At 36.4% G+C, this 11,028-nt stretch overlaps 1 protein-coding gene across 1 annotated transcript; it reads left to right on the top strand.

The window, feature by feature from the left end:
• The first annotated feature begins 3,612 nt into the window (after window positions 1-3,612).
• LOC107501092 (olfactory receptor 52H1-like) lies at window positions 3,613-4,575 on the top strand. The gene has a single exon (XM_016126893.2). It carries the CDS (start codon window positions 3,613-3,615, stop codon window positions 4,573-4,575), a length of 963 nt encoding a protein of 320 aa, XP_015982379.2.
• Window positions 4,576-11,028: the final 6,453 nt, after the last annotated feature.

The following is an 11,028-nucleotide window of genomic DNA, read 5'->3' as shown; positions in this document are numbered from 1 at the left end:
AGAACAGTTCACACCACAAAATTACAGTGTATCTTTAACTTTTTCTGAAAGATGTAAACCTTGCTCTGCATTATATATTTGTTAACACTTTTATAAAAAACCATTCAAGTATGAAAGGCCTATATGAGATACTGAAATCTATGGTAGTTCTTTTTGGGGATGTTAATGACACATTTCTCTTCACATGGTAAGCATTCAATAAATATGCAATGAGAGGTTTATCTGAAGGTTTAACTTCTTCTGTCTAAGAAGTTTCTCAATGCAGTTACAAGTAGAGACTAGAAAGCCCCATTTGGTGAAAAAGAATATGCTGTAATAACCCAGAAAAATCCTCACCTGTTAGAGGAATTGGCACTGGGGAACTAAATGCATCAAAATTGGAGGGCATTGAAAGCTTGATACTTACATCTGTCCTACAGCCATATTGATGCAAGATGGGCAAATTCCCCTGACTGTGGGGAGTCTCAAGCCCTGCACTGCAAGACAAGGGGGTTCTTGGCAAAGTGTAAGAAAGTATTCAAATACATACCAAAGTCAGAATCAAAAAGAAAGTTTAATAGAGAAGGGATAACATTCCATAGATAGAACATAGTGTCCTGTCAGAGGCAGAGAGTAAGAGAGCGTAAGAGAGACTCAGAAAGACAGAGATAATAGAAGATAAAGATAGTGAGAGAGACAGAGTAAAGGCACTGAGAGGAACTGAGAGAAAGAAAGATACTAAGAAGGACCCTGAGTGTTAGGGGAATTCAGTTTAGATATCATTCTTTAGTTCCTGTGAGTTACAGTTTAAAGATTATTTACCCATTTTTCTTTGATGTGGGCAAACAGAGAGAAAAGATGAGTATGTAGCATGAAAAGATAAGAATATGTAGGTGAAAGGCCTGCTGGCAGTTCTCAGTCTGTAATCCATAGTTTCCCATGGTTTTAGCCTTAGGGAATGAACAATTTTATTTTGTGTAGGGCGCCAATTAAAGACTTTGTTTTTCCTGTTTCCCCTTCAGGGTCTGGGGAAATGGGTTGTTAGCAATCCCAAAAGAAATTGTCCTTAGTTCTGCAGGTTTCTTCATGGTCTGGCTGCAGGGCTGATCAGGACATTGCAGTCTCTGAATATAGCTTGATTTAACTTTTTAGTTCTCTTGCCTCCCCACTTAGTTAATGTTATCTGGGACTCATCAGCCTCCCTAACCAATCAACTATCTGTTTTTGAAATATTCACATAAACATCTTTTGAGATCTAGATAGAATTTAAAGAGTCATCATCACACCACTCTTCCAAGGCAAACCTGGAGTCTAACAACTTTAATTTACTGATTCTTTCGAAAAGTATTTTTTGAGTGTCTATAAATGACTCATCTATACAAGCTATACTCTGAAGAATCCCCAGCATTTTCTGGTTTCTCTCTTCTGTCCAAAACCCTGAATCATATTCTATGTGTATATGATGTCATTACTAGACTAAGAAAATGTTTATGTAAACATTTATACATGCTAATGGTATTGCCTAGGGACTGGAGTCCCTGGAGTCCTCCTACATTTTAGAGCTCTTGCTTTTTAGGATCCCCATTCCCTGAGAAAACTGATGAGAGATAAAAAGTTATACTATCCAGATGTGTCTATCTTTCTTGGCTAGAATTAAATTTCTCTCTCCCCATGCCTCACCTCATCTGGGAACTCTTCCCTTCTTTCTTTTCATATGTCCTCCCCACTTATGTTGTATTCCCTCCTGTATCTTTCTGTTTTCATCCTGGAGCTATCCTCTTCCAGCCTTTTACCGGTTTTCTAACCCAGTCCAACATCAAAATTAGGTGCCTGTGAGTATTATCTGAGTGTTGTAATGGTGATGGTGGTAGGAGTCTTGGGGAGGCAGAATGGGAAACCTTAGACAGTGTGAAAGGTTGTTGTAGGAAGAATAATGAATGGCCCCTCAAAGATACGTACATCCTGATACCGGAAACCTGTGCAAATGTTATTTATATGTCAAAGAAGATTTATGGTTGATAATCAGTTGGCTTTAAAACAGGGAGATTATATTGGATCATATTGGGGGAGGGGGGAGGTTCAAATGGGACACAGTAGAAGGTTTTATGTGAAACTCAGAAAAAGAAAAGCAAACAATGACAGAATTGAAACATCAGTATTACTACTGAGACTGTGGTAATGCTTATCCTGTGTAAAACCATGCCTTCTTCTACTTTGGAAGAAACTCAATGAAACAGAAAAATTGTCTTTAAGAAGAGTTCTCAATCACTAATAACGGATGGCCACATACCTAGGAAAGAGAATCCAAGTAAATTAGTAGAAAAATAACATGAAGCTCAATAGAACCATCTGATTGTCTGGTAAAACAATTATGAACTATGATTGTACAAGCTGGGGAGTAGACTGCATGGTTCAGCAATAGTGGAGGTTTCCTGGAGACATTAGCACTTGTAAGGATTAGAAGCAATGATTGGAATTCAGACGTATTGAGAAAAGACAAGATTGCATTTATATAAAGGCAACAATACAAGAAATGAGGTGTAGGAATGATGAAGAAATATAGGGCAGCTTATATGGCTACCTTTTAGAGAAGACTATAAGACATATTCACATATGTAGAACCACTTTCTATAGGTAAAGTATTGACTGCCAAACAGGAAATAAAATACATTCTGTAGGCATAATGGGTGCAATTCTACTCTTTTAAACAAGATTGTGGATGTCTTGATAATTTCGTATTTTCAAGAGAACAATCTGGCAGCATGAGATGAAGAGAAAGGTTTGCAACATACTAAAAGCACCAAAATTCTTATTCTATAGTTTCAAATAGTAATTAAGATGATTTGAGTAGATGAGGAAGTGAAGAAGAAATGGGGTAGGCAGATCAAACAAGGACTTCCAATTAAGATCATAAAAGCTGGCAAGTGAGATATAGGGACTGAAGAAGAAAGAGTCACAGTCAACTCTCAGATCACTATGTTCCAGCAGTGGGAGAATGATGCAATGACAAAATGAGGTAGCTGATCAGGAGGTTGGCAGGTAGAAGAGGATGACGAGCCTTGGAGAACTGTTCATGAGTTGACAGAAGAATGTTTAGATAGGGATTTTCTTCCAGATATTAAAGATGTGGGGGTAAGTTCTGGACAGTCATAAATTGCTTCACTAGAGTCCTAATGATACACTGGCATTAAAAAGTGCAGATTTGCTAATTCACACATTTCTTTAAATGGATACCTCAGTAAGATATTCCTGAGACATGTCAACTAGGATATTCAATACTTACATCCTTGAGAAATCTCAGACTGAGTTACTTGGTGAGGGCAAGACAATTTTTGAATTTTAATTGGCAATGGAGGACCAACACGCTCCCAGGTTATAGATCTGTTGGGACATGGTCAAAATCTAGTAATGATAAAGTTATGGTAATGTCTATAGATGGGGAATAATTGGTTTAACTGTAGTCTCTTGACAGCTTTTGTTAAATGCCGTAGAGGTTGTGACAAGAGGCAGATTGTATTTTTTCTATTGTTTGCTAGGTGATAGAAAGGGAGGGATTCTAGTTGTAGAAAAGATTTAAAGAGAATTCATGGACAGTAGTCCCAAGAATCAAATGTGACATTTTGTTCTCAGGGAATGACAATCAAGATGATGGGTACATTGAATTTGACAAATTTCAATCCAGACTACTTCATTTTGGTGGGGATCCCAGGGCTGGAGCAGTTCCACATCTGGATTGGAATTTCTTTCTATACCATCTACCTTGTGGCTCTTGCAGGTAATAGCATCCTTCTTTACCTCATCACTACGGACCACAGCCTCCACAAGCCCATGTTCTTCTTTCTTTCAATGTTGACCTTTACAGACCTCATATTATGCACAACATGTATCCCCAAAACACTTGGTATATTTTGGTTGAAAGCTCATGAAATCACATTTCCTGGATGCCTCACCCAATTGTTCTTTCTCCACTTCAGTTTTTTTGTGGATCCAGCCATTTTATTGGGCATGGCATTTGATCGTTACATGGCCATTTGCTCCCCTTTAAGATACACCAGTGTCTTGACACCTAGAACAATTGTCAAGATCATGGTGAGCCTCGTTGGTCTCAGCTTTAGTGTCATTTTGCCTGTTGTTTTCTTAGTGAAGCGTTTGCCCTTCTGCAGGACACATCTTATTCCCCACACATACTGTGAGCATATAAGAGTCACCCGACTTGCTTGTGCTGACATCTCCATCAATATCTGGTATGGCTTTGCTGTGCCTCTAATGACTATTATCTCAGATCTAATCCTCATTGGTATTTCCTACACTCTCATTCTTCGTGCTGTTTTTCACCTTCCATCCATAGATGCCCACCAGAAAGCCCTCAGCACCTGTGGTTCTTATATTAGTGTCATTCTCATATTCTATACTCCAGCCATGTTCTCTGTCCTCACGCATCACTTTGGCTACAATATCCCTCGTACCTTTCACATCGTGTTTGCCAACCTCTATGTGGAAATCCCTCCTGCACTCAATCCCATTATTTATGGTGTAAACACAAAGCAAATGAGGGACAAGGTCATCATTCTATTCTTTTCTAAAGGGATGCAGTAACCTGGGGGTGAGAACATGGAGAAAAAGATTGTGGCCAGTCAAGTAATCATATTGATTTAAAGAAATTTCTTATGTAAGTCAGCAGTAGGAAGCCCTCTAGTAATGGATTAAATTCTTATGAACCTCAAGACCTCAATTCTATTGGAGAAAATTATTTGTAGAATTAGAGGGGAGGAGATGAGATTTTTTAAAATCTCAAGAAAATGATAAGCATCAGATGGAAGTATATATAATTTTTTACCATAAATGCAAAAAATTTTTGCTCTGCATTTGGTCCTTTTATCATTTTTCAATTTCATCTTTTTAGAATGAAAAAAACATAATACTTAATTCATAAGTTTATTGTGGGGTTAAATTTGTTTAGCACTCAATAAACTCATAAATTCAATAACCATCTATATGTTGGTAGTTATCAAAGTCTAAAGTCTCACCCCATTTTTTTCTCTGTCCTACATAACCAACTCTCTATTTGATATCTCTTCTTGTATATCTCACTGAAACTTCAAAATTGACATGCTCAAAAATATTACCTTCCCTTTTTTTCTCATGATCTTGAATACTTTTTCTTATTAAATGAGATGAAATTCAAGCAATTCCCATGCCAAAGCCTATTCTCTGTATCTTATTTATTTTCTTTAATTATCTAAAAATTAATTTACTTTTGATTATGTCTTCTGAATAGTCTATAAATTTATTCACATGTTTCACATTAAAACACAATCACTACTCTCTCTTTGCTCTGGATTTTTTTTTTTTTTTGGTAGGCTCATTTAGTAATTTGCTGCCTCTAAACTTTTTTCTCTTCCATACATATTTTTAAAAATAAGAAAGTAGGGTGCTCTTACTGAACTCGAACCTAGATCATGTCAATCTTCTTCTTAAAATAATTTAACAGTTACCCATTTTGTTTAGAATAAACCCCAAATATTCTAACACATTTTCAAAGGCTTTTATGGCACGATTGGTGCTAACCACTTATTGCTTGGTGTCAGCTGATTCCATGCTTTCCTTTTTTCTAGCTCTTCCCCTCACATGCTTTTTAAGTTACAACCACCCTGTACTTCTTTTGGCTTTTCAAATGAACTATGTTCTTTTCTTTCTGGACCTTCTCGCAATGTTATTCCCTCTGGAATCTGATGCTTAGGAACAGAATACTTTATCTTATTAAATGAGTATTCATTGTTGTATTTCATATTCGCTGAAATGGCTATAATTTTTTTAAAATTTAAAATAATGGTGTTAGTGGGGATGTAGAGAAATTAGAATTTTGATACATTGTTAGTGGGAATATAAAATGGTGTAGCTCCGTGGAAAACAGTTGGAGGTTCCTCAAAAATTTAAATATAAAATTATCATATGACCCAGGAATCCTACTTCTAGGTATATAACAAAGATAACTGAAAACAGATGTTCAAACAAAACTTGTAAATGAATGTTTATGGTAGCGTTATTTATAACAGCCAAAAAAAAAAAAAGTGTAAATAACTTGCTTAAAATGTGTGTCAATTAATGATTCATCAGTTATATCCAAATGTGTTATATCCAAACAATGTTTCGTTTTTCAACCATAAAAGTGAATAAAGTTTTGATACATAATATAACATGGTGAATTTTGAAAACGTCTGCTAAGTGAAAGAAACCAGACACAAAAGGCCACATACTGTATAATTCCATTTATGTCATAAGTCCAGAATAGGCAAATCCTTAGAAACAGAAAGTAGATTAGTATTTGCCAGGTGATTGGGGGAGGATGAAATGGGGAGTGACTGCTTAGTGAACATGAGGTTTCTTTTTGGGATAATGAAAATGTTCTGGAATTAAATAATGGTGATTGTTGTACAACATTGTAAATGTACTAAAAACCACTAAATTGTATACTTTAACATAGATAAAATGGTGAATTTAATATTATACAAATCTTACTTTAATAAAGAAGTTAAATATGCTCAATGTTATACAAATAATATATGATGGGTATACAGCTAATAAGTCTGCCTGATTTCAAAGTATTTGTTCTTACAACTCACTGTTTTACCTCTCAGTGAGGCAGACTTTCTCTACCACAGAGATCTTTTCTCTCACATCCTTTGTTAGTTAAACCAAAGCCACAATACTCAGGCTTATTCTATTCCTAGTGTGTCAAGACTACCAAGAGCTACAATTAGTGGTGAGCTGGAGATAGTTCATACTGGCTCATGAGAGCCAAGTGTTAAATTTTTCAGAAGTTTTGCGAGCAGGTCAACATTGTATTGATAACTTGAAATTAGCCATCATGGAAGTATCTACACCTAGGGAATCAGCCAAATGGCAAATTAAACATGCTAAAGTCAGCTGTTAAACATTCACTAGCAAGCACACCACTGGCTATAAGCCTCTTGAAACCCAACTCACAAGCCTGAGTGTGGTCCAGGCCATGACCCCAGACCTTCTCTAGCTATACTTTAGCTTCAGCCACTCTATTGGGCTCTTTTTCTTCTGAACTCTGATTCTTATGTCCCTTTGGTTATTTTATCTCCAATGGCCCTTCATAATCTTAAGCTTGGTAGTATTGTTATTGGTGGCAGAATAATATATTACTTTATTATGTATTATGATTTATATAGGTCCTTTCAGATATATGGATTTGTGTGGCTACAGAGAACAGAGTGGGAGGAGACACAGAGATAGGCATAGGACCAGCAGCCACCCAAGACTCATGCAGTTGAGTTTTATAGAAGCAGAAGAACATTGACACTAGAAGTTTGTACTGAGCTTGTGTTGGATTTTAAATATTCATGTTAACAATATTATCCTGAATGTACACACCAAGCGTTCTAGATGAGGGACAGGTTCTCATTAATTACCTAAAAAGCAAATAAAACCGTGTGGTTCCCCACACCCAATTCTTATTCATAGGGTTATACAGTGAGGGCCAGATCAAATGTCCTATGCATACAAAATTTGTTTCATAGTCAAGGAACAAATAAAAATGTATTTTCTCTGCTTAGAAAGGCCAGATAAAGTATTACTCCTCTCCCTACTTCCCACTATCTGAGAAAGTTTCCTTAGGGAAAAGATAAGACCATCGCCTCTATTTTTAACCATTCATATCTTCATACTTCTGGAGTTAGGTAAATGTCTCTGGAGTTCTCTCACTATCTGTAGTTATCTCACTAACTAGAGTTGTAAGTTAATTTCCCAAGACTGGTCTTAGCACAGGAACCCAAGATTTTGGCAAAATTTATTCAGAAAGCTCATCTTAGGAAAAACACAAAAATATCCTCTCTACACTGCACAATATGCCAGAAACCTGAGCAGACAGCTGAGAAGACATAAGTTTCATGGTTATGGAGCAATAAAAAATTTCCTTTAAAATTCCCATAGGATACTTTCAAGGGATGGGCAAGTGCAAGATTGGCTCACACTGCCTGGATTATGGGCAGTACAGATGGAGCCCCTGCACATGAATAGTCTGTCTGTTATCAGCCTCTAAAGCAGGTGCACATCTGTTAGGGAAAAGCTGCAGAAGGCTACTTCACTGTAGTTACATAAACTCTGGTAGAAAAAGAAAAGGAGAGGGATAAAAGTAATCTGGCACTGACAAAGGACAAGACCTTCTTTTTGTTTTTAACCTTTCTCCATAAGGAGGGTAAAAGTTCATACCAAGGAACATAATGACATTAACGACGGTGACACAACACATTTGTACAGAATTTTATAATTTCTAAAGTGCTTTAGCAACCATTTTCTCATTGGATCCTCATACAACAACCCTGTGAGATAGATGTTATGGAGTTTAAAAAGGACACAGCCTTAAAGGAGCATTGTATTGTCGATACTATCTGGATGGTATGTGTGCATGAACCTGGTTGCAGCCTCTACATAAACTTTTAAGATGATGGCAGGGAAGTGTGGGGATCTACTTGTCTTGTCTTGTGGCCACCCAAGACAAGTCTTGTAAGTAAGTTCCCTTGCCCTTGAAACCTACCACCTATGAACCTGGAATGGCCTGCCTTTTTCTTAGATCCCTCTTTGCCTGGGTACAGGGGCCAGTTATGAATTTCACCCACTGAACTCCTGAGGTTGTGAACTGTCTTTGATTCTCCTTCTGTATTGAATTTCATTTTACAAGTCTATTGACCTCAGTAGGTATGTCCTCAAGTGAATAAACTATTTACCTCTGAATATTCAGGGTCTAGAAAAATGCCTGGTTTCCTGGGCCTGACATTATTTTTATGTTAATGTTTGTCATTATGTGAAAGAAGTGATCTTGAAATCCTTTTACAGAATCGTGCTTACAATATTTCACAAAAGCTAAGCGACCTCCCCTGTTGAGGTAAATTTCAAAGGGGATTATTTAAATAGAATTATAGTAGATTATGTTTAAATAGCCCAAATTGTTAAGAACTTCACTTACTTTGCTTTGATCTTCAGTTCTTTATTCATAGGTAAGACTATACAGTGATAACTTGTGTTCCCTTTCATATTGGTTGCCTATGCTGTGTAACAAATTACTTCAAAAGTTAGCAACTTAAAAAGAAAAATAAACATTTATTGTCACAAACACTTTAAGTGGCCTACCTAGGTGGTTCTGTCTAGGGTCTCTGATTAGGTTGCAATCAAAATGCTTTAGGGGTTGCAAACATCTGAAGGCTTGGCTGGAGCTAGAGGGTCTACTTCCAAGATGGCCACTTATATAGTGCTATGTGTTAGCAAGAGTTTTCGGTTCCTCCCCATACAGGCTGTTTGAATATCCTCATGTAATGGAGGCTGGCTTCTCCCTGAGTGAGCAATTCAAGTGAGACAGCAAAAAGGAAACTTCAGTGCCTTTTATGGCCCAGTATCAGGCACACGCTACCATATCCACTATCTGCTATTCTTAAAAATAAATATCTAAGTTTAACCCAAACTCAAAGAAAGGAGAATAAAGCTCTACTTTTTGAAGACAGGAGTATTATAAAATTAGTGAACATATTCGAAAACCATCATACTTGTTTATATTTACCACTACCTGAATTCTTTGTCTTTCTGATATTTTGTCACAGAACTTGAGGCTGTATATGCATCCAGTTATCACCATAAAAATGCCATAGGCCCCACATATGAACCATAATGCTCATACTATATTTGGCATCGTGGGTTATACTCAGAATAACAATTGTTTCCCAAAATATTCTGCGTAAATAAAAGAAGCATTTGTAGAAAACATGGACAAATGCTTCCCCAAAGGCAAAAAAATTAGGCTTTAACTTCAGGAGGACTATGACCATAAAGAGGGTGTGAATGGGTAGGCAATCAGAGAGTGGATATAAAAATACACACTTCAGGCCTTTTTCTGATGCATCAAATAATACAAAATTATTTTCTAATCAATAGTATAGTAGTAATTTCAATACATAAAATATAATAAAGTAAATGTAATATAAATAAACTGATAATTTTGCTACTATTAATAGTAACAGAATATAGATTGAATGCCTACTTTGTGAACAACCATGGAAATGTAATGGTGAAGAAGAGTAAGGTTTTTATGATAAAGGAACTTGCCTACTGGAAGCAGAAACAGAGCTGAACAGATAATCGCAATATTGTGTGGTTAGTTAGTACGAAGGCAGGGTGAGTAAACACAGAGGTGAGTGAAGAATGACTTTCCAAATGAGGTGATGCTAGGTTTAAAATTGAGTCAGACAAAAAAGAATAGGAAGACTATTCTAGAAAGAAGGAAGAACATATGCAAAGGAATGATCCTTGCAAAATTATAATATGCACTAGGAATTCCAAAGAGATTAGTTTAGAATTTATGTTGTTTTGAGGATGAGTGAGAAGAGATGAAATTGAAGAGGAAGTCAAGGACCTGAAATTGTTGAATCTTGTATGTAATGCTGAGACTTATTTCATTCTAAAAGTTTTATAAACTCCCTACAGAAATGATAATCATATTTCTATTTTAGAATGATTGTTATGGCTTCAGAGGAGTAGATGGATTGGTGGTGCAGAATTGAAATCTTTAGATCAATGAAGGCTCAATAGAAGTGACTAGGGAATAAAGATGATGACTAAAGAAGGGAAGTAGTTCAAAGATATTTTGAAGCTAAATTGATAGGACTACTAAGTGTATCTTTAAGGAGTTTTAAATGAAAGTTCAATATGGCTGATATGTGATAACTAGGATATTCCTTTCTTAGGCTTGAATCAGAGAGAAGAATATGTACCCTCCTTCCACAGACCCATTTGATTTAATGATTACTAAAGTAACCATTATATGTTCTTATACAAATGATTGAATATTTATAATATAAAAAAATAACCTACAGAGAAAAACAAGTTCACACACACACACACACACACACACACACACACACACTAAACTCACAGAGATTTCACTGTAGATGGCTTAAGCAGCAGTGGAGAGAGCTCTTGACATTTCAAAGCCCTGGGGGACTCTGCTCACTCAAGATACTGCCTGTCCTTGAA

This window comes from Rousettus aegyptiacus, unplaced genomic scaffold (genome assembly GCF_014176215.1).
Source record: "Rousettus aegyptiacus isolate mRouAeg1 unplaced genomic scaffold, mRouAeg1.p scaffold_m13_p_5, whole genome shotgun sequence".
In the NCBI taxonomy this organism is placed as follows: domain Eukaryota; kingdom Metazoa; phylum Chordata; class Mammalia; order Chiroptera; family Pteropodidae; genus Rousettus; species Rousettus aegyptiacus.
The sequence above is the reverse complement of the archived record's forward strand: the minus strand, read 5'-3'. Positions and strand labels throughout refer to the sequence as shown.

Bases quoted from the DNA above. Each gene is read 5' to 3' on its own strand.
- LOC107501092 (XM_016126893.2), top strand. From the start codon at position 3,613: ATGACAATCAAGATGATGGGTACATTGAATTTGACAAATTTCAATCCA.